The following is a 24,565-nucleotide window of genomic DNA, read 5'->3' on the forward strand; positions in this document are numbered from 1 at the left end:
TGTGACACTCAACATGAATGAGGTAGAAATTTATTATTGGAAATAAATATGGAATCCTAAGGCAATGGCACCCCACTCCAGTACTTTTGCCTGGAAAATCCCATGGGTGGAGGAGCCTGGTGGTCTGAGGTCCATGGGGTCGCTAGAGTCGGACATGACTAAGCGACTTCACTTTCACTTTTCACTTTCATGCATTGGAGAAGGAAATGGCAACCCACTCCAGTGTTCTTGCCTGGAGAATCCCAGGGATGGGGAAGCCTGGTGGGCTGCCGTCTCTGGGGTGGCACAGAGTTGGACGACTGAAGCGACTTAGCAGCAGCAGCAGCAACAGCAGAGCTGTATTAACTAGGAGAATTTAGCTTCCACATGACATCTTTTAGGCTCAGAAAATAGCCTGTCACTTCCCTGTATTTCTTCACATTTATTGTGAGCCTTTTAAATCCCTTCTAATAACCTCGAGTTTACATTCCCCAGTCTACTGCACTTTTTTTATTGTTTATATGCTTCCTGTGAAGATAGCTAGACAGACAAGCCCACCAAAAGGAAAGCCTGTCCTTATCCAATACTTATGGGTAACAGTGTAATGGGATTTTTTTCTTTCCTACCAGAGGAAGCCCACTGTTTCACTCAGAACTCACCCATTGGAGGCATTTTAAATGGATGGGATGTTAGAAGCCAGGCAAACTGTCCTTCTGAAAGTGAAATGAATGCTAGTCTAATTGCCAGAGAATATATCAGTTGGGCTTGGAAAGCAAGACTTCTACACTGGCTCCCCCTGCTGGCTCTGAGGATGCACTGTCTTTGGAAACTGATGAAAGCAATATACCTAATCCCTTTCTTTTGAGGGCAAGGTATTCAAATGCCAAATGTAGCATTCCTCTAGAAGGCGTTTACTCCGTGATAAACATACCAAGTGTTTCTTGAATTTGCTTCCAAAGGGCAAAAATCCTGCAACCCAGAGCACCCCACAGCCAAGACTCTGTTCTCCAAGAGGAAAACAGAACACGCCACTTGGGCAATTTCATTAGGGAGTGGGACCACCGCGGACCCGGGGATTCAGGGTAAAAACCCAGTAGCTGTAGGTGAGATAAAGAGCCAGACTGTTTCTTACGGTTATAAAGTTGGTCGTGGGGGCTCTGAGTTTCCTTTTCATGTGTTTAGGACCGCTGGAACCTTCCTGTGACTTAAATGTTGTTTCTCTTTCCCTTCTCTCTTTCTCTCTCCACAAGAAAGCTTTTTACCCCCACTCCATGAGAGATGCGGTGACCAGATTAATTTTAAAAACAGTCGGTCACTGAAGACTTCAAGCCTGTTGTAAAATCTGTGTTAAAATGTCTGGCTGTCAGGAGAGACAGGAAAGCTGGTAGATTTTTCCTGCTTGAGTCTGAGTCCATGTGGTGGGAGGAAGGCAAGACACTGACCCATGGGACACTGACCTATGGTTTTGACACGTGCTCCTGTACCAACTGGACCTTGTGAACAGGAGCAGGAACATCAAGGATTACTGTTGCTTTCCTGCAGCACCTCCCTGGAGAACCAAAACAGAGAGACATCAGAAATGTCCTTGTAAATATGCCACGGAGAACCTTGGGTTTGGGGAACTGCAGAGCCACCCCTACCGAGGTTACATTATAACCCTGTGACAAATGGCACAGTGCTGGGCAGAGGGAATTTGTTGTGGTTCAGTCGCTAAGTCATGTCCAACTCTTTGCGACCCCGTGGACTGCAGCACGCCAGACTTCCCTGTCCTTCACAGTCTCCCTGAATTTGCTCAAACTCACATCCATTGAGTCAGTGACACCATCCAATCAGCTCATCCTCTGTCATCCCCTTCTGCTCCTGCCTTCAGTCTTTCCCAGCATCAGGGTCTTTTCTCATGAGTTGGCTCTTCACATCAGGTGGCCAAAGTATTGGCGCTTCAGCTTCAGCATCAGCCCTTCCAGTGAATATTCAGGATTGACTTCTTTTAGGATTGACTGGTTTGATCTCCTTGCAGTGCAAGGGACTCTCAAGAGTCTTCTCCAATACCACAGTTGAAAAGCATCAATTCTTCAGTGTTCAGCATCCATACTTGACTAGTGGAAAAACCATAGCTTTGACTATATGGACCTTTGTCAGCAAAGTAACGTCTCTGCTTTTTAATACGCTGTCTAGGTTTGTCATATTGGAGAAGGAAATGGCAACCCACTCCAGTGTTCTTGCCTGGAGAATCCCAGGGACGGAGGACCCTGGTGGGCTGCCGTCTATGGGGTCGCACAGAGTCGGACACGACTGAAGCGACTTAGCAGCAGCAAAGCAGCAGGTTTGTCATAGCTGTTCTTCCAAGGAGCAAGCAAGGGAATTATACACACACTTTATTTATTTAGCTGTGTGGGTCTTAGTTGCAGCGTGCAGGAGTCTCATTGCATCACATGGGATCTTTCCTTGCGGCCCATGGACTCTAGTTATGGCGCATGGGCTCTGGAGCGCAGGCTCAATAGTTGAGGCAAGCGGGCTTAGCTGCTCTGTGGCATGTTGGATCTTAGTTCCCTGACCAGGGATCGAACCCATGACCCCTGCATTGCAAAGAAGTGGTCCATTCCTAACCACTGGACCACTGGGGAAGTCCCCATACTTATACGTTTATCCATAGACTGCATCTCTTCCCCTTGTCAGTGTTGCTCTTATTTATTTATTTATTTGCTTTTGTCACTCTGTTTTAAACTTTTTCTTCCATTCAGGTCAATTCCAGATGTTTTTGCATTTTCCACCCTCCTCAATAGGTTCTTTTGCAGAGCTGCTTGGTGAAAGGTTCCCTCAGTGCCGCCGAGGCTCTTATTTCAGCTCCACGAGTTGTATCCTCCTCTGGAAGGATGCCCATCCTCTTGCCTCTGGATTAAGTGTTGGTAGTTGTAACAGATGGTGGGTCAAAGCACTCAAGTACAACTCGTTAAGTGGTCTAAGCCTGGCTGGGGGTCAGGAATTTTTAAAGGACTCAGTAGGGTGAGCCTTCTGTTCCCTGTGATCTTGGCTGAGGTCATCAATTGGATGTGTTCAGCTGGCAGCAGGGCCAGGTAGGGAGGTGGGAGATGGCTTCATCCACATGTCTGGCCCCTCTGTGCCGCTCTCTCCCTGTCCCCCTCTCCCCTCTGGGGGCTCACCTGAGTGTCTTTAAGCAAGGTGACTGGCTTCCCAGAGGCAGAAGGGGAAAGCTGCCAGTTCTCTTAGGCTTTGGCTTGAGGGGCCCAGAGAATCATATACACATTTCACTGGTCTAAACAAGTCATAGAACGAGTCTGAATTTAAGGAGTAAAGAAGTAGATTCCACCTCTTGAGCAACAGGGAGCTTTGGCCATCTTTAACCCGTGTGTGCAGAAAACTTCTGCTTCTCTGCTTTCTGTACTTTAACTGTGTGTCTTATATTTTATTCCTTTGTCTTTATAGAAATTCATCATTTAAAAAAATTGTTAAACATATTTGGAAACCCTCCCAGCAATGAGTTCTAAAATGATGCCTTTATTTGCCTTTGAAAAGTTTGCTTTTTTCTACACATAAATCCACAGAGATATATTATATACATTTTAAGCCAAAGGGAAATTTTTAGCTAGTTTCCAATATATAGCCACCATTATACCTGCCCAGTTATTTATTTTTCAAGGAGTTATGTATTCCAGCATAAACTTGACCAGCATAATCTGTTCAAGACAGAATATTTTGTAGCATAGAAATGTTAGACTGTCATGTGTAAAATGTAAGTAAATGTCTAAGAAATTAATGGTGTGGGATGGGGGGTGCAGAAGGGAGTTCCAAGAGGGAGGGGATATTCATATATGTATGACTGATTCACTTTGTTGTACAGCAGAAGCACAACATTGTAAAGCAGCTATACCCCAGTAAAAATTTTAAGTAAAACCTGTAAAAAAAATTAAGTAAAAATAGGTAGGTTTTTTGCAACATAAATCAAACAGGAAAATAAAGTGCGTAGGAACATAATCAGCCAATGCTCCTTACACGGTGCATATTGCTTGAGTCAAGGGAGAAAAGCAAATTGAAATTAAAATCTGTTTGGCACTTTGGGAAGTGCTGTATGAGAGGAGAGATGTGACTAGAACTGCTGAGTGAATTTTGTTTACCGCAGTTCAGCTTTCCGCCAAGCAAATCATGCGAGAAGGGCCGAGGATAAATGCACCTATTTATGTAGGTAATTTTTCTGTTTCACACCTCTGATTCATCTCTCTGCCTCGCTTTATGGCGAGTCATGCTACATTGGTTACAATTAATTTCACCGCTGCATATTAGCCATAAAGAGAGATTTCATAAATTGACTTGATGTATATTTTCTTTTCCCCCTCTGTGGTTTTCGTAAAAGATGAGAACGGTCCAGAGGAAAAGCCGAGTGCAGAAGAAACAGAAGAGCAGAGCCAAGAAGCAGGTGGGCTCAGATTTCTTTTGAAGCGTCTCCTCGGCCTCGTCCCCAGAGGTGAACAATAGCTCGACTTAGTGCTGTTTTCAGTGTTCATGCCGTTTCATCGGGTTAACCTCAGTGTCCATTGTGGTCTCCCTCAGGCAATCACCAGCCCTGTTAACGACGAGCGGCAGGGTCTTTAGTCAGAGGAGTGCCCTCTCGGGCGTCAGTCACGAGCTCCTCTTTGCTCCTGTGTGATAGCAGCTTGCTCAGTGATGTTCTGCATGGGACCGGCAGAGGCTGGAAGGACCACGTCAGAGCTGGGCTGACTAGGGCAGGTCAGAATCAGCAGATTCAGTCTGAGGGGAAAAACGAAATGAAAAACATTCACAGGACAGGCATCAGAGGCTTTCCTTCCACCACACGTGGAGGGGCCCACACTGGTTTGCATTCAGTTTTGAAGAGCTGTGCTTCTGTTCATTTTTCTGTGTGTTGTGGATGATGCTGTGATGCGGCCTTGACTACCCCACACCCAGAGCTCCGTGAGATCCAAAGAACAGATGTGCCAATGAAATGCTTAGAGATCTTCTGCTGTAGATTGTAAATTGAACATTTTTAAAACTCAAGAAAAGATGGTCATCACCTTAGGTTTTTCTTTTCTTCCCCCCAATTTTTATACTCAGGCACACACGCCTTTGAAAGAACGATTCACACACATGTTATGCAGTTGTCAACATAACCACCCGAATAAAAACTTCCTCCTTCTACTTTTCCAAGTCATTCTTCTGGTTCTAATGAGCCCAACAAGTGGGGCATCTTTAAAATGGGGAGCTCTGCTCATGTGCCAGCCACACTCTGAGCCATACACTGGGCTCTTGGGAATAAACCAGGCGCTGTGATAGGTTTGTCACTGAGAAGTTCCTCCGTTAACCTTGGAACTTTGCTGGAGAACCGAAAGCCTTTATTGTTAAACTGGAAGGTGGAATCCAAGACGGCCAGTCAGAGGAGGCACTGAAGCAGGGCGGCAGGGACCTTGGGTACCTGCTGCTTGCTCAGCCGGCGCCCCTTGCTTAAATGCAGTCCTTGAGGTGGAATGGATTTCTGATATAGAAAAATGTTGTTATCCGCACCACTGTTGCCCCCAGCGCCCGGTCACCACATCGTTATGTTCCGTGGAAGATGAGGCTTCTGTGAAAAGCTGTCACTTTTTTCACTGTTTGGGGCTGATGAGTATTAGTCAACCAGCTGCCGACAGCTGAGGCCATCCTCTGAATGTTGTGGCTTTACAGGTTTTATTCACTCATTGCGTGTTGTGTATTCGTATGTGTTTGTTTGTGTGCTCAGTCATGTCTGATTCTTTGCGACCCCAGTTGCTCTCTGTTCCGAACTGTCTTTATCAACATAAATTTCTCCCACCCCATTCATATACATACACACATACACACGTGTGTATACACACACACAGGCACACACATGTATACATGCACGCACATCTGCCTGCATTTTATTTATGCATCTCTTTTTCCCTTAATCAGTTGAGAACAGGCAGTTTCTTTATGGATTTGGGACCATCTTGCATGTTAGCAAAGAGTCGTAGAACATAAGCCTTCTTTTCTACCTCTCAGATGGACATCACCAGCAAATGTGGCTGCCTCTCAGTGTAGATAAGATTCCCAAACACACCTCTTCTTATTCTTCTAAGCAGGCCTTCCCGCTGGTTCAGAGCCCAGTGGCAGAATTCGTCTCAGATCCTGGCCACTGTCCGCATACATGGCTGTAACTGCTCTACCTCCCTAGTCCTGGTGCAGAGAAGTCAGAGGTGCAATGGTGGTCACTAAAATGCTTTTGACCTGCTGTTATTCTTCCAAAATAAAAGTATCTTCCTTTCATTCATTAGAAATTCCGGCTTCAGTTCTAACTGCACAGCTCTGCACGCCTCTTCCATATCATGCAAAAAGCACAGTCTTCAGCCAGCATCATCCAGCGGTTCTGACTGCTGTCATGATCAAATCAAAGTGGTAGATCCTATTCCTCAAACAGCCACTCAACAAATACCTATCCAGCGCTCACTGTGGCCCAGGCACTGCTCTGGGCCCTGAAATAGGGCAGTGAACTATAAAGACAGTATCTTTTCTTTATTGAAATTTATACTCGGGTGGCAGTGATCCAAAAGGAAATAATAAGAAAAGCGTGGTAGTGATAAGTGCCTCATGGAGAAATGAGGTAATGCAGAAGGAATCCTGAGAAGACAGCTTTCCATTGGCTGGACTCAGGGAGGACTCCCTGACGACAGTAATTAAAGTGAAATCTCAGGGATAAAATGGCCGGAGAACGTTCCAGATGGAAGGACCAGAGAATGCAGATGTTCAGGCAAATTTTAACATATCAGAGAAGGACGTTCAGAGTGACTGGAGCCTGATGGATGAGAGAGAACAGGGGTGGGATTTGGGAAAACACCCTAGGACCAGGTTATATCTGATGTAATCAGTAAGAACTGATTCTGTTAGAACTACAAGGGGAAGCCAATGGAAGGCTTTTGGTAGTGAGGGAGCATAGTCAGTTTTAACTAGCTCACTCTTGCCTGTGAATGAAAATGAGTCAAAAGAGCCAGAGTGAGACCAGTTGAAAGATGGTAGCAGGAAAGTAGTGATGGGCGGTTCCTGGAAATGCAGACAAAATGGACTGACTGCTGTGTTTTCATCCCAGAGGCAGAGGTGGCAGGAGGTACTGATGGCTTAGATACAGGGCATGGGGACCCAGGCTACATCCTAGGCTTTTAGCATCAGTAACTATGTGGATGATGGTGCCACTGACTAGTGTATGAAAGACTGGCCACAGGGCCCAGTTTTTGTTAATAGAGTGGATAGTTCGGATTTGGCCATGGTAAATCCAGGAGGACTCTCAGCCATATGGGATGTCAAGAAGCCAGTTAGATACATGAGTCTGGATGTCTAGGGAGAGACGTGGGCCAGAAATACAGGCGTGGGTGTCGCTGGTATAAAATTGCTACTTACAGCCACATGACTCGGCGAGATTCACTGGAGAGAACATGTAAATAAGGAGAAGAGTCGGGCCTGGGATAGACACCATGGCATCTAGATATGTGGCAACAAGGGAAAAGGAACCGCTGCAGCAGGACAGTATTTCAGAAAGAACGGAGTAGACTCTGAGATGCTACTGAGAAGTCAAGGAAGGTAAGAAAGGAAAAAATGACCCTTGGATTTGGCAGTGAGGTCACTGACACCTTTAAGAAGAGAATACTCCAAGGAGGATGGAAGCCAATTGGAGTGCGTTACAGGAAGACTATGAGAGGAGGAAGTCTGCTATCTCCGGTTGCCTTGAAGGGAAGCAGAGAACTGGGATGATGTGACACTGAAGGAGAGTTGATTATGTTAGTCTGTTCTTTTGTTTTTCATAGGAGTTTGTCACCTAACCAAAGAAAGTGATTCATCTCCCATTATCTCCCTACTAAAAATTTTTATTCTCTGTTCTGGTAGAAATGTGACCTGAAAGTGATAGTCATGTACATTACCGACAAAGGATATGCTGAAAAAAATATCTGGTTAGCCTTTATTTTGTTGAAAGTATACATATTTGTTAATTGCTCACAGAATAATATTAATACTATGTCACGGATTCAGTTTAATAAGTGTATCTGTAAAGTTTTAAAGGCATTACCAAGGTAGCCACTTTTTTACTTTGTGTGGAAAAATCAATCTTCTTTTGAGATATTCAACACGTTATTATAAAGTAGATTTTTGTTAGATTCTTTTGCTCAGCTGTGAGTTTCCCTGGTGGATCAAACAGGAAAGAATCTAACTGCAATGCAGAAGACCTGAGTTGGATCCCGAGGTTGGGAAGATCCCCTGGAGAAGGGAATGGCTCCCCACTCCAGAGGACTCTGTATGTGGCGCTAGTGGTAAAGAACCCGCCTGCCAATGCAGAAGACATAAGAGACACGAGTTCAATCCCTGGGTTGGAAAGATCCCCTGGAGGAGGAAATGGCAACCCACTCCAGTATTCTAACTTGGAGAATCCCATGAGCAGAGCAGCCTGTTGGGCTACAGTCCACAGGGTTGCAAAGAGTCAGACATGACTGAGCAACTAACACATGTTTGCCCAGCTGTAGGTGAATATAAATGTCCTGAGCGTGCGTGTGTGTGTGTGTTGTCATGCGTTTTTGAGTTATCTTTAGTTGTATAACCTCGTTACTGCGTGAAAAAATGTATACATTCCTTTTCCATTTGTCAAGTAGTAACCATTCCAAATGATTCTGGTAATCCTTCGCATCTTAAATTTACTATTTTAGTGTTAGTAAGTTAGTTACTATTCTGCAGGCCAAGTGGAGTGAGTCCATGGAGTGCTGAAGTCCTAAATAGAAAGACCAGCTCTGATGAGGTTCATTGCTGCTGTGCTTGGGGGGGAGGGGGCGGCGCAGGACAGGGACCTCCAGGTTCCTTAGTCCCCACCCTGTGCTCGACTGACATGAAATCACCAAGCAGCTTTTGGTGCTTTGTGACAAACGCTCGCCTTCTCCCGGGCCTCTGCACCCACACCCGTCAGACGCGCCCCCTGCAGCCTGACAGCATGGTGTAAAGGGATGAGGCGCGGTGCTAAGGAAACCCAGACTTTAAACACACGCACAGAAAAGCACTTTGTAGAAACTTGCAACCCTTTACTAAGAAAACTAGCCTACCATTGTTCTAGAGGCAAGGGAAGAAACAAAAGGCCAAAGCATAACAGTCCCAGTCTTCTTCACCGAAACACACTTTAGTTCACTGGGCTCAGTCTTTTTTTTTTTTTGGCTTTGTTGATTTTTGCTATGGTCTCTTTTGTTTCTTTTGCATTTATTTCTGCTCTAATTTTTAAGATTTCTTTCCTTCTACTAACCCTGGGGTTCTTCATTTCTTCCTTTTCTAGTTGCTTTAGGTGTAGAGTTAGGTTATTTATTTGACTTTTTTCTTGTTTCTTGAGGTGTGCCTGTATTGCTATGAACTTTCCCCTTAGGACTGCTTTTACTGTGTCCCACAGGTTTTGGGTTGTTGTGTTTTCATTTTCATTCGTTTCTATGCAAATTTTGATTTCTTTTTTGATTTCTTCTGTGATTTGTTGGTTATTCAGCAGGGTGTTGTTCATCCTCCATATGTTGGAATTTTTAATAGTTTTTCTCCTGTAATTGAGATCTAATCTTACTGCATTGTGGTCAGTGGGCTCAGTCTTAACTAAGGGTTCTTGTTCCATTAGTCACAGAGGAGGGTCACAGACCCCAGCCCCTCCAAAGAGCATTCAGTGTCTGAGAGCATGAAACGGGCTCCTATGTCCTTCGGTGGAGTGGGAGGTTAAGGTGGGTAGGGCAGCACTAACCTCACAGTACGGACTCTGAGACAGTGTCTCTTTCTGCCTTACAGATGGCACCAGCACTGCTTCGGCGCCAAGCCCTTCTTCAGAGGAAGCAGTTGAAGTCTGTAAAGATGAAGGTATGAGACCACTTACTCATCTAAAAATCTGTGCAAACTCTTAGAAAACCATCTGGATTTTGTTTGTTTGGGGAAAATGAAATAGTGAGCAAATCCATCCAATCCTCTTTAAGCATGACTATTTCCAACACAAATATCCAACCTGCTCTATTTTATTCCATATCTACCCTTTTCAGAATTTGTATATCCATTTGTTCCTCTAACAGTAACTGTTCATGAAACAACAGGATGATTGGAAAAATTATGTTTAAAGAAGATGTTTATTCGAAACAACAGAAGGAAGCTGTTTACAGCTACTTGTCAGGAATGGGTTCATTTGAGAATCACCTACCAGAGAACACCATTATCTAGACAGAATAAAAAAGAAATGTTTGAAAGGCATCCTTGAAAATAAATCTTTGACAAGAGCATCATTTCTCATTTTATGGACAGTTACCATGAGAAAATGTTGCTGACCCAAGTATCTTTAAAAGAAGAAAAAAGGAAAAGAAAAATTTATGTAGGTTCTAAGAGAAAATTTGAGGGAGAAATTGCAGGGACATTCATGTGCAGATAACACAGTTTTTAAACAGATAACACAGTACTACCTAAAGGAAAATGAAATTGTCATTTCTCCCCCCTGTGATTAATTGTCCCCACACACAAAAAGTACTATTTTAAATCTGTAATTGACAACTACTAAAAGCTCTCTGAATGGTAGATGAGATTGTTGTACAAACGGGCGTCTCTAAACCATATGACCTCCTTGGAACTTTTAAATTAATATGCTGAATGCGTTTCTTCAGTTTGGAGTGATAAGAAAATGTATCTGCGTGTAAGATTGATATTAGCTAGTCCTGGAATCGGAGAAGGCAATGGCACCCCACTCCAGTACTGTTGCCCGGAAAATCCCATGGACGGAGGAGCCTGGTAGGCTGCAGTCCATGGGGTTGCTAAGAGTTAGACACGACTGAGTGACTTCACTTTCACTTTCCACTTTCATGCATTGCAGAAGGAAATGGCAACCCACTCCAGTGTTCTTGCCTGGAGAATCCCATGGACGGAGAAGCCTGGTAGGCTGCAGTCCATGGGGTCACACAGAGTCAGACACGACTGAAGCAACTTGGCAGGCAGTCCTGGAATCAATGTTTAGAAAATCAAAGTTGTCTTAAAAATAACACCCAACTGTTTACATGATTCATTTCATCTCTTGTTGCCTGTAAACGGTTTTTATTAGTGAGACATCCTGTGTAGGAAGGGTAGTTGCTAAGACTGTGAGCTCTGGGGCCAGATGCTTGAGGCCTAGATCCTGTCTCTGGCACTAGAAACGTATGTAGCCTTTCATGAGGAACTCTAGTACTTAGCAAGGAATTAACATGTCATCACAGGCAGTTAACTTCTCTGTGGTTCAGTTTTCTCCTCCATAGAATGGAGAATTACCTCCCAGAATACAGCAATACATGCCCATTGTGCAAACTGTTCCCCTGGTGCCTACGCAGAGTGGGTTCCCCAGGAGACTAGGGAGCTAACCTTTATTAGGGAGGGCTCTTGGAATCAACACTCATGAAAGGAAAGCATGCAAAACTGGATAAAGAAATTGAACTGCAAGGCGTTCTCAACCGAAGCCGCAGCCAGGCTGAAGATGGCGTGACGGTTCTGAGACGTCCAGCTGGGGTGTGGGAGTCTGGCTCTTAAAAGCTCCCACTGAGGAGTCACCTGTCACTGGCTGCCAGGGGAAGGGGCTGTGGTCTTGGATGAAGCCTCTCTCTTCTGTTCAGATGATCCTAGAAGCTTGAGAAGGGATGAGGGCCGCCTATGACTAGAAGAGGAAGCTCTTCCTTCCTGAAGGGGGATCCTGTGGACCAAGACAGCACCCACTGTTCTGTTGCTTTTGCTGGTCTTTTTTCTTGTTCCTTGTCTTTTCTCTTTTTTTAATGACTCCCTTGGCATCTCCCTTTATACTATTCAAATATGTGTTTTTTGCTTGTTGTTTTATGTTTGTTTTTTGGGTTTTTTGTGCTCGGCTTTCTTTACACCACGTGGGCTTCTTCTATCTGTTGTGTGGGGGGGGCTTCTCTGGCGGTGCACAGGCTTAGTCGCTCTGCGGCATGTGGGGTCTTAGTTCCCCAACTGGGAATCGAGCCCCATCCTCTGTATCTCCCTGTGTCTCCTACATCTCCCACATTGGCAAGCAGATTCTTTACTACCGAGCCACCTGAAAAGCCCTCCCAATCATTCAGCCTGTGATAAAAAAAATTTTTAATGTCTTGAAGTAGAATAGGAGAGTTTTAGGAAACAAGAGAAATAGTCTAATTTAAGTGCTTCAAACTGAGATACTTCCTGTGGAGTTGTTTGGTTTGGAGATGTCACACCTTTACAGAAACACACCGTGATGTTTCTTCATGCTTTTAGGATCTCACACCATTAATTGCTCATGCCAGGATCAGTTTCTCAGAACACTTTTACATGTTTCTTTTTTTACACGAAACTTTTAATGGTGGTAACTCCAGTGAGTTCTGAAATGTATCACAAATGCCAGTTCCTAATAAGACCGAATGTGAAGTTTGGGGGATTCTTTTACTGAAATTGTTAATATCCATTAACCCCTATATCTAAGGAAAAGAATTTTGAAGTGCACATTTACATGTGATCCAGTTTCCATTAAAATTAGAATATACAGGTTATGATTTTTACCTTTTTTCTGAAATAGCAGGTATTTATGGAAGACCACTATTTTAACTGATTATCATTCCAATGCTTAGACTAAGCGTCTATTGCTTATAGAACTGCAAGTGTTGGAAATATTACATAGTTTAGCTTGATTGATAGAGACATGGCTTAGAATGAAAAAAAAGAAATGAATTTGCCATTGAGATCCTCCAAGATTGAGGTCGTGATGAGGTTAAAAGGCATTCATATGTGTTGAGAATTCATTTCAAATACTCACCGTCATGTTACATGCAGAAATATATCTCCTTGGTGATTTCTGGGCTATTTATGATCTCTGCAGCTATAACACTGCTTATAAAAATGCTTATTACACTCTCCAGTTTAAGTGCCGAGCATTTTGCTGACCATAGGTTCTCAAGGAGCCCCTGCTCTTGTCTTTGTTTCTAGGCTTTGCTTCTAACCCAGCATCTTCTTCTTAGGTCTTGGAATCACCAATATTATGGACTGGCCTTTTTTTTTAGTATCCTTTCCAATATAATTCTCAGAAATTTTGAGCCTCGTCAGTTATTTTTAGCTTGGCTTATTGGTTGGCTGGCTTTATATTTGTTATAATTTTGGCTCCCACAGGAACCTCAATGTCTTAGAGTGCAAGGACTAAAAATAAACAAAAAACTGAGCAGGCTAATGTCACTTGGTTTGGAAGATGCCGGGGACCAGCCCCGGCTGATCCAGGGAATTCGAAGCGGGGACGGCGTCGGGGAAGATCAGGAAACAATTGCTTAATTAAACGTTAATTAAGGATATAAAGAGTAATAGAATGAGGATAGCTCAGTAGGAAAATTCAGTGGAGAAAAGAGGCTGAAATAAGGATAGCTCAGTGAGGAAATTCAGTGTAGAAAAGAGGCTGAATAATTCAGCCAGAAGGTAAGAGAAAGAACGACATGGTGAGACCAAGTTTCGGTGAACAAGGCCCGCACTTTATTTTCCAAAGTAGTTTTTATACCTTAAGTTATGCATAGAGGATAATGGGGGAAGGGGTAGAGTCCTGCAGTAAGCCAGGCTTTCTTCCTGCAAACTTATCATATGCAAAAGTTTAGGTGATTTGCATCATCTTCTGGCCCGGAGGCCTTTTTCTCTAAAGGTGATTATTCTCAAGTCAGGCGCCAGCCTCCAAAAAGCATTAGATAAAGTTGCATTCCTACAGAGCAAAGGTGTGGTGGGCTATAACAAGAAAAAGAATTAACTCAAGGGTCCCAGGTTACAAACATTAAAGCTACTATTTACACCAATTATATTAATCAATACACTGCCAGGGACACAGCAGGTAAGGGATATGGAGACTTAGCAGCAAACATTGGCCCAACAAGTGAAAATCCCTTCACCAATACAATTTCTAATCAATCTTTTGACTGCTCAAAGGAATCTGTATTTAGACAGTTTAGAACATCTCATGCCTCTCACAGTTTGGAGGCTCTGAGCAATCACATGTGGCCGGAAAAACCTATTCAGGCAGGCTAGAGGACTTCCAAGGGAGTTTGTAGGTTGAAACACTGTCACACCCAGGAATTATTAACTGGAGCTATAAGCTAACTCTTTTTTCAGAGAGGTAGTGGGGGACAGCCCCCCGTAAAGTCAGAAGTGTAGCTGAAAGCACAAAGCAGAAAGTAGGCAGACTCTGGTTTTGGGGGTAGATTGCTCGAGAATTTCCAGGGAGACTCCTGAGGCTTGATCCCGCCTTTGCGTATGCCAAGCCTCCTTCCTCATGACCTTTGCCAGAGGCGGAGCTCGCTCCCCGCAGGAAAACAAGATTTTCTTTTTTTAATTAAAACAGGTATGTGGAAGCAGAATATTTTCAAGAGGAAACATCTTTGGGGATGTCTTCTAGGTCTGTGATTTTGTTCAAGTATTCTAGCCACATTTCCCACCAGGTTCTGAGAATGGATACTTATTGCCCATTTACCCTGTGTAACTGCTAACCATCCAAACCACTAACAGAAGGAGGTACAACTCATAGATCAAGAGCTAGAGTCTGAGTTCCAGACGGAGGACACCTGTTCCCAGGGACTCATCCCAGCCCCTGGGTGGGCAGTGGTTGAGCTGGGAGGATGAGACGTGAGGAGGAGGAATACGGATGAATAATTCATCCATACGGGGTGGATGCAACAGCCAGGACTGAATAGAAATGAACTCCAAGTTAGAGAAACCTGAGAAAATATCTGTCAGTTGATAGGAGCTCTGAGGTCATTTATAAAACGGGGCACGCACTTGTCTATTGGCAGATTTCTTTCTCTACTGGTAAAAATATTCCAGTGATTGATTTAACGGTAGTTTACAATTTAAATCCTTAAATGCAAACCCAAGAGTACAAGTGTTAAGGCTATTTAAGTTAGCAAATATAGAAGCAATCAGATGAAGGGGAGTGTAAACCCAGGATTAAAATGAGCATTAGGAATATCAAGTACTCTGGTTGAAATTGCTACATCATTGTCATCATTATTTAATATATAGTCAGTCTGCTTAACTCAAGGAGAGTTCTCTGTTCTGTTAACTCTTAATAGATCATCCTCACTTGTAGCCAAGGTTAAGGCACCTTATTAGGGGGGAAAATGCTGTTTAAACACATCTTGATTCCCCTATCTTATTTCTTTTTGTTGTCATTTAGTCACTAAGTCGTGTCCCACTCTTTGTGACCCCATGGACTGTAACTCGCCAGGCTCCTCTGTCCATGGGATTCTCCAGGCAAGAATACTGGAGTAGGTTGTCATTTCCTTCTCCAGGGGATCTTCCCAACCCAGGGATCAAACTGGTATTTCCTTCATTGGCAAGTGGATTCTTTTACCATTGAACCACCTGGGAAGCCCATCTTATATCTTAATCAGTACCACTTTGAATTTGAAGGTCAGCTAGACTAAACCATATGCTCATCATATGAACAAAATCAACTAATGCTCAGGTGCACACACACTCGAGCTCGTATTCCTTCGGAGCTCTGAGTAAGTCACATAATTGCTGTCTGCTGTTTATTAAGTGGATGTCACTTGGCAAAGGACGCCTTAACATTGAATCTAGTTTCAGGCCTCCTAGTGGTCAGAATTTCCATAGGATGGGGGAAGGCTTGAGAAAGAGTCAAACTTGCCAAAGAAGACAGCAGAGAAAGAATCGGGTTATGGGTGAGGAATTGGATTCAGGGATGAGCAAGTGAAGTTAAGTGAAGTGAAAGTCGCTCAGTCGTGTCCAACTCTTTGTGACCCCATGGACCCCATGGACTGCATGGAATTCTCCAGGCCAGAATACCGGAGTGGGTAGCCTTTTCCTTCTCCAGGGTATCTTCCCAACCCAGGGTTCGAACCCAGGTCTCCTGCATTGCAGACGGATTCTTTACCAGCTGAGCCACAAGGGAAGCCCAAGAGATGAGCATAAATGCTCCCAACCACGAGTAGCTGTAAGCCTCCAGAATCTGTTTCTATTCCTTGTCTACATGTTGGAGAGAAACAATACACTGGGCCACCCATGAAGCTCCCCTCAGACTTCGCTCATCTGATTTTCTTAGTCCTTTCCCTGTTCTTGGAATCCATTCTCACCCTGCTTAGCATCCTCCCCATGACCTACCACAGTGGGACAGAGCTGTTCCCCTGCCCTAGATATGCACCGATGGAGGTCTGTAGACACCACGACACCTCTGGGCTATCACTCTTGAATGGTAAGAGTCTGAAGTGTGGAATGAGAGCCATTGCCCTCTGATAGTTCAGTGAAGAGGAAGGAGCTAAGACAAATGGAGTGTCACCTGGACTCAGTTCAGTTCAGTTCAGTCGCTCAGTTGTGTCCAACTCTTTGTGACCCCACGAATTGCAGCACGCCAGCCCTCCCTGTCCATCACCAACTCCCAGAGTTCACACAAACTCCTGTCCATCAAGTCAGTGATGCCATCCAGCCATCTCATCCTCTGTCATCCCCTTCTCCTCCTGCCCCCAATCCCTCCCAACATCAGAGTCTTTTCCAATGAGTCAACTCTTCGCATGAGATGGCCAAAGTATTGGAGTTTCAGCTCCAATACTTCTTCTTTCCAAAGAAGAGCCAGGACTGATCTCCTTTAGAATGGATTGGTTGGATCTCCTTGAAGTCCAAGGGATGCGCAAGAGTCTTCTCCAACACCACAGTTCAAAAGCATCAGTTCTTCGGCACTCAGCTTTCTTCACAGTCTAACTCTCACATTCATACATGACCACTGGAAAAACCACAGCCTTGACTAGACGGACCTTTGTTGGCAAAGTAATGTCTCTGCTTTTGAATATGCTATCTAGGTTGGTCATAACTTTCCTTCCAAGGAGTAAGCATCTTTTAAGTTCATGGCTGCAGTCACCATCTGCAGTGATTTTGGAGCCCCCAAAAAATAAAGTCTGACACTGTTTCCACTGTTTCCCCATCTATTTCCCATGAAGTGATGGGACCAGATGCCATGATCTTAGTTTTCTGAATGTTGAGTTTTAAGCCAACTTTTTCACTCTCCTCTTTCACTTTCATCAAGAGGCTTTTTAGTTCTTCTTCACTTTCTGCCATAAGGGTGGTATCATCTGCATATCTGAGGTTATTGATATTTCTCCCAGCAATCTTGATTCCAACTTGTGCTTCTTACAGTCCAGCGTTTCTCATGATGTACTCTGCATAGAAGTTAAATAAGCAGGGTGACAATATACAGCCTTGACATACTCCTTTCCCTATTTGGAACCAGTCTGTTGTTCCATGTCCAGTTCTAACTGTTGCTTCCTGACCTGAATACAGGTTTCTCAAGAGGCAGGTCAGGTGGTCTGGTATTCCCATCTCTTTCAGAATTTTCCACAGTTTATTGTGATCCACACAAAGGCTTTGGCATAGTCAATAAAGCAGAAATAGATGCTTTTCTGGAACTCTCTTGCTTTTTTGATGATCCAGCGGATGTTGGCAATTTGATCTCTGGTTCCTCTGCCTTTTCTAAAACCAGCCTGAACATCTGGATGTTCATAGTTCACGTATTGCTGCAGTGCTTTACATTTCTGTACAATCTATTATTCATTTTGCAAAAAGGTAACCTGAGAGAAAGGAGAGAAAGAAAGGTGTGCATGGGGGTTGGAGAGAAAAGAACTACTTTAACAATATTAACTCCCATGGCAGATACTCACATGATCTTACATAACCCTCAAAAATGATAGTATCTTATTCCATATGTTTTAGCACTTAATTTTCTACTGGAAAGCATAATGCATATTTATTGAAAAGTATTTTTGAATGCAGAAAAGTATAAAAGGTAGCAAAAGCATATAATCATTTTCATTTCAGAGATTAAATTGTAAAAACAAAAAGTTTGTTTTTCAGTTAGCGACATACCCTGAACATTTTCCCATGTCTTTAGGCATACTTTTTATTGGAGGCATAATATTTCATCATATGGTTGTCCCATAATTTACATAGCCAGTGTCCTAATGTTAGATTATTTAGTTATTTACAATCTCTCTGTTATAAATAATACAGAAATGCAATATTTATATTTTAGATAAATCTGGATGTGTATCTATGATCAGTTCCTCAGGATAAAATCTTGACTTTGGGTTGATTTACCAGGGAAAAGATTAAGATATTTTTTATTGCTTACCTTTATCTTCTTATTTTAAAAGTAATATGTGTTTATTCAATGAAAAAATAGCAAAAAAAAAAAAAGAAAAAATCACTCATAATGTCAATCCCGAGAGATAAACATATTAGTATGCTAGTATATAAACTTCCAGTCTTTTTCTAGGTTACCACATACATATATATATATTTATATATTTATATATTTATATATATATATGAAGTGTTTTTTTGGGGGGGGAGCATTCTGCAATGCATACCATTTTGAAGTTGTCTTTTAAATATAGCAAGATTGTGAAATTTTTTCCATGTCTTTTGATAGTCTAATATCATTTAATTGTATTAATAATTCCAATGAGCAAAAGTCTATAATTTACTTACCCAGGCTCCATTTTGAGTCATTTCTTTGGTTTCAGTTTTAAATTCTATACTAGCCAGGAACATTCTTTTAACTTGGTAAATGTTCATGATCATTCCTGTAAGGAAATTCAAATAAATGAAAAAATGCATACAAATCTTAATTTTTTTTTACAATGAATAAAATGTGTTCCTTTTTTTGATTTTTTAAGTAATATATGTTCATTATAGAAAATTCAAATAATTAATGGGAGTGTTTAAGGAATAGAGTAAAAACACATGACCGATACAACATTGTAAAGCAATTATCCTCCAATTGAAAATAAATTTAAAAAATAAAGAGTTAAGACTTAAAAAAAAAGAATAAAACCACATATATAGTCACAGCCTCTTGAGACAACTACCATTTGCATTCTGAGGGCCATTTCTTCATGCATCACTTTCTGAATATTTGCAACCACGTAAAATTTTGTATAAATCAATTATATAATGTGTGATTCTAATATCATTTTCCTTTTATCTTATTTGCTAACTTCCCACTTTCCAGATATTCAGAGGGTAAAGCATGCTGATTAAGAATCTAGTCTCTGAACTCAACTCCCAGAGTCCAGATTCCAGCTCTCCTCTGAGCTCTGTGACTTAGGACAAATTATTTAATCTCTGTGCACCTCAGTTTCCTCATATGTAAAATGGGAATGATGACACCTCCATCATAGGATATTGAACATTAAAACAAGTCAACCCCCTTAAACATGTCAAAGAATGTCGGATACACAGTAGAAGGCACAAAATTTTTAGCCATTGTTAAATATATGTGCTTATTTTCTAAAAAATATGTCATATTCTAGGCACTTGTTACAGACAGCAAAACTTTGTGGAAACTGCTTGTAGTCTTTGTGTAAATCTAATTCATCCATTTTAAAGCTCAAGTGTAATCCATAGCTTGGATACACTATAGTTTATTCGACCATTATCCTATGATGAGCAAGCACTTTCTTCCCACTTTATTGCCATACACACAATGCTGCAATAGATGTCTTTGCCCATATGTCTTTACAAGAAGTGCTTTTATTTGCATGGGAAAAATTCCAAAGCATGCATTCTCCCTTGAGGAGTATAAGTTTTTAATAGATATTGCCAAAGGGCTTTCTCAGAAGACTATAACAATTAGTATTTCTATCAGCAATCATTATTCTTGTTATTCCTAATTTTCGCCTGTTCAGTGGGTATAAAGTAATAACTCATGACATTTAAGATGTCAATATTACTATTCTGATTTTGCAGGTAGCTGAGGCTCAGAAAGTTTGAGTGACTGGTCCAGTTACCCAAAAGGTAGTCAGAATTTGGAAACCAAATCTGCCTGAACCCCAAACCCAGGCTTCTTCAATGCCACCATGCTGCTTTGCAAATCGTGCTTCTGGAGAAAGGGATATCCGTGCCTGCGGGAAGTAGGACGCGGTGGGAGGGCGCGTGGGGAAATAGGGCCCAGGCTAGGCTAGCAGGGTGCTGAGGCTAAGGTGACCGCAGAGACCAGCCTGCTTGGCCCACGTCACAGCCCTGACCCTCATCATGGCCTTGGTCCCAAGCTGAGTGACCATCTTACTCAGGAATGAGGACACAGACACCTTTGGCTATGGACCCCACCAGATATGAAGCTCAGACCTCTTTCTGTATGGTCTGGTTTATGCTCCCTTATACCCCACAGGGACCCTGCTCTGCAGCCCAGCTCACTTACCCGTCATCCTCCAAACCTCACTGGCCTGCTGTATTCCACCACATTCTGCTACATGTGCTCATCCAGGATTCACTCCCAGTATCTTACCTTAGTCTCGCACTTCACTGTTCCCTTCCTGTCTTACTCTTTCTCTCCCCCCTCCCTCTGTCCTTCCCTGATTTCCATCAGATTATCTGAGCCAACACTTCAAGGACAGGAATCAATTCATATAATGCAGGGCAGTTGGTGGAGGGAGAGGAGGAGATCCACATTTTCATCTTTCTTGATTTCTCCTCTCCCTATTACATTTCATCTCATACAAGAGGGAACTGTCTTTTCGCCTGTTTCTTGTAAATCTGTATAAAAATTATCATGTGCCTTATTTCTATGTAATATGCATGACATATCCAACTCACTAGTATGTAAATATCTTGAAATCAGGTATCAGATCTCATTCACTTTCATGTTTCAGGACCAATACAGTGACCTGTGCATAGTAGGTCCTCAATATTGGATATAGAACCTATCACAGACAAGGGCCACTTATAATTCTCCTAATGTCATGGCCACTTTCCCAGAATGATTGTTACTATTAAGGCTCTTATTAGAGCAAGTTCCCTTTCCGAACCTCCTGTTTGAAGAAGTGAATTTTCCCTAAATGTTGTAAGAACACAAAAATTCAAGCCATGGACTTCCTTGTTTCACTTTCAGACTTGGATACCCTTATCCTGTAAGAGAACAAGATAAACTTCTAGATGGTGAATGTATATAGATTATTTCCAATGAGTGAGGCTAGTTATTTATGCCTAATTTATGATAAGGCTTTTCAGATAAGCACTTCACATGCTTTGATTAAATATGTTTAAAATCAGGTTAAAATTGGTCAAAGTAGATAAAGACACTTATCTACTTTTTGGTATTTAAATTTCATTTATCTCCCATTTGGTATAGTTTAAAAATATACTTATATTTTAATATACACATAATTTAAAATACATACAGCAATTGGAAGGCAAGTAACAGTTGCCATCCAATCACATTTTCACGTATGTTTTTTTCTCTTACAAATTAAGTGTGACTGTAATTATATATTTATAGCAGTCAATTCAGTCATGTGACCTCTTGGGTGTATTCTAAAGATCTGGTGAGTGAGGCTTGGAAACAAAATTATCCCAGACTAGGTCATGGAAATTAACTGTCCAACACACAATTTTGGATCAAACTGTTGCTCCTAATGGGTCTGAATTAAGACAAGCATCCCTGTAATCTATTTTCAGATTCACTGGCCTAGTTTTTAAGCTCTCTGGGGCAAGTCATGTAGCCTTATAAGCCAAATAAGTTTATTTTGGATTCACATCGCCACCCTTGGGTAACCTTTTTAGGTTGTGCCTCAGTTTTCTCCCCTGTAAAATGGGGATAATAATAGTATTTATATCACAGAGTTGTGAAAACTAAAAGTGCTTGTAACAGCTGCTCAAACATAGTAAACTTCCAGCAGGTGTTGACTTTTTTTATTTTTTTTAACAATCACTGTTATTAAGTGTATGTGTTGGCTTTAGAATTCTAACTACTCCAAATAGGACTCCTATATCTCATTGCATCCTCACCAGATCTATTGACCTGTATAAAGTTAAAGAAGCTCAACTGCAGTTGATAGTCAAAATACATAGCTACAGCTGTGGCTCAGTCCCTCCTCATCAAGGTGAACATGCTCTGGTCCATCATCCTGGCAGGGACCTGTTGAATATTGAAAACAACTGGAGTAAGCGAGGCAGACAGGCAGGAACACTTGAAACTCTCTCTCTAGCCCCCATTCACCAAGAAGGATTTGATAGCTGGGTAACCTGGATTGAATGCCACTCATAGAGTTTCCCTTTGTTCCTTCTGTGGCTGCTTCTACTTACTCTGTGTTTTAGTCTTTTACCAAAAAAAAAAAAAAATCTAAAATGGAAGATCTGTACATCCATATTTTAGGATGCTTTTGTCAACATGGCCTAATAAGGGTAATCATACATCTTTACAACAAGCACACTCTTGGGAGTGATGAGGGTGCTGTTAATAATTATACCAAGACAAGCAATCACACCGGGACCAGAGGAACCAAAACATGTGCTCGTCCCACCAAAAATGCAGTCTTTTCTGTCAACAAATCAAAATCATGATATCACTCACACAGATTCAAGCATTTTTGTTGAACTTTGACTCATAAAAATGTACTATTCTTGGAGTATACTTTTTTCTATCTTGTCACTTTCTTGTTAATTAGTTTAAAAAATAATATTTGGAGTACCTCCTTAAGATAAACCATAAAAGGTATATTCCTAGACAGTCTGAATAAATCAAGAGCATCTGCTAAGAGCAGTCTATTTTTCTTTTCTGTGTATTCTTTATCGAAGTATAGCTGATTTACAACATGTGTTAATTTCTGTCATACAACAAAGTAATTCAGTTTTATATATATATATACAAATTGTTTTTCTATTCTTTGCCATTATGGTTTGTTGCAGGATATTGAATATAGTTGCCCTGCTGTACCGTAGGACATTGGCAATCCATTCTACGATCGCATCTGCGAATCTCAAACTCCATCCCTCTCCCAGGCCCCCTCCTACTTGGCAGCCACGACTGTTCTCTACATCTGTGGGTCTGTTTCTACTTTGTAGATAAGTCCATTGGTGTACTATTACAAATTCCACATACAAGTGGTATCAGATGGCGTTTGTCTTCCTCTTTCTGACTTCTTAGTATTTGTCCTTGCACGTTGCTGCCAGTGGCGTTCCTTCATTCTTTCTATGGCTGAGCGGTGTTCCACTCTGTGTGTGTGTGTGTACCACATCTTTATCCATTCACCTGTGGATGGACATTTAAGATGTTAATAAGTGTTAGTAAATTATAAAAGCTATTCTTGCCTGGAGAACTCCATGGACAGAGGAGCCTAGTGGGTTACAGTCCACGGGGTCACAAACAGTCAGACATTCAGCAGTCAAAACAGTCTAGAAACCACAAATTTAGACAAGGTTGTTTCAACACTGGAGGTCTTTTCAGAGCCTTCAACATGCTGACATGCATTGAGAAACTCAGGATAGACTGAAGCATGTAGCATTTCTCATTTTAATTGACCAAATAGTTTTTTTTACATTGTTTTGTTTGTCCTTTTTTTCGTATATAAACCATTTTAATCCAACCAATTATAGTTTAGGAAACAATCTCATACCCTATCCAGAAGAATTAAACCATATAAAGTTTTGCTTTTGATAAATTGCAATCATTATTATAATGAAAGATAAACACTAGTAAAATAACTTGAAAAATGGAGCTTGAGTTTCCTCAATTCCTGGCAACACAGTGTTTTTGAAGGAATATTCTCTCATTTCAGAAAATGTAGCCTCAGTTTTTGACAGTAGATTCCATGAGCAAAAATGTGTATCTGCCTCATCCCAAATGACGTTTCGTTGTCATCTGTCCTTTCCGCCACTGTTCCCAAGGTGGGGATATTTACTGAGAGAGAGGCAGAGAATGTCTCAGAACTGCTGCTTTATTAAGACAAAAAAAAAAAAAAAGAATAACTGACTAGCCAGTGGCAAAGACTGAAATATCTTTTTAATCAAGTATAAAGACAAGGTCTCCTAACAAACATTGATAGCATTTAGCTGAAACTTTTCTCTTTCATTTAACAGTTAGCTTTCTTTCTCATCCAGCAAGCACAGTAAGACTCAACATACACATCTATGGATACACAAAACCACACGCATGTACATACACTCAGACACTGTTTTAGACCCAGCATGAATCTGCAAGGACAACATTTCTCCCAGCTTGTGCTATGCTTTATAATGGTTTTGTGATATTGGGAGACTCATAAAGATCTAAGTCTTTCAAGAGACATGTTTTTCAACAACTGTTAGATTGCTTCAGCTTACCTAAACTATCCATAAATGTTTTCCATGCCAACCACATTCTGAGGCAGAGTCATTACTAAATGTTCACTCAGTGTGTGCGCTCAGGTGCTCAGCCGTGTCTGACTCTTTGCAACCCCATGGACTGTAGCCTACTCGAAGACTGTCCATGAGATTGTCCTGCCAAGAATACTGGAGTGGGCTGCCAATTCCTCCTCCAGGGGATCTCCCTGAGGGATTGAACCCGCATCTCCTGCATTGCAGAAGGAGGCGATGGTCCATGCTCAGAAGGAAAAATATTTTTATCTTTTTTCCTTCGAGGAATCATATTATGTGATCTGATAAGATATAATAGAATCTTGGCAGTTAGAATTATACTTAAAAAGTCAGAGCATTAAGAGGCTGGTATTAACATGCTTGTGCATGAGTGTGTTAGTCACTCAGTCATGTCCAATATTTAGCGACCTCGTGGAATGTAGGCCTC

General features: G+C 41.9%; 1 protein-coding gene across 2 annotated transcripts in view; it reads left to right on the top strand.

Annotated features, from left to right (window-relative positions):
* The window catches only part of MACROD2 (mono-ADP ribosylhydrolase 2), a 2,314,515-nt gene that overhangs the window by 2,167,885 nt on the left and 122,065 nt on the right, over positions 1-24,565 (top strand). The window contains exons 12-13 of one of the 2 annotated variants that reach the window (XM_070800712.1): positions 4,349-4,411; positions 9,793-9,861. In XM_070800712.1, coding sequence (XP_070656813.1) covers positions 4,349-4,411; positions 9,793-9,861 — 132 coding nt within the window. The remainder of the gene's footprint in view (positions 1-4,348; positions 4,412-9,792; positions 9,862-24,565) is intronic. The other variant, XM_070800713.1, reaches the window with a different exon arrangement.

Source organism: Bos indicus, chromosome 13 (assembly GCF_029378745.1).
Source record: "Bos indicus isolate NIAB-ARS_2022 breed Sahiwal x Tharparkar chromosome 13, NIAB-ARS_B.indTharparkar_mat_pri_1.0, whole genome shotgun sequence".
Lineage (NCBI taxonomy): Eukaryota > Metazoa > Chordata > Mammalia > Artiodactyla > Bovidae > Bos > Bos indicus.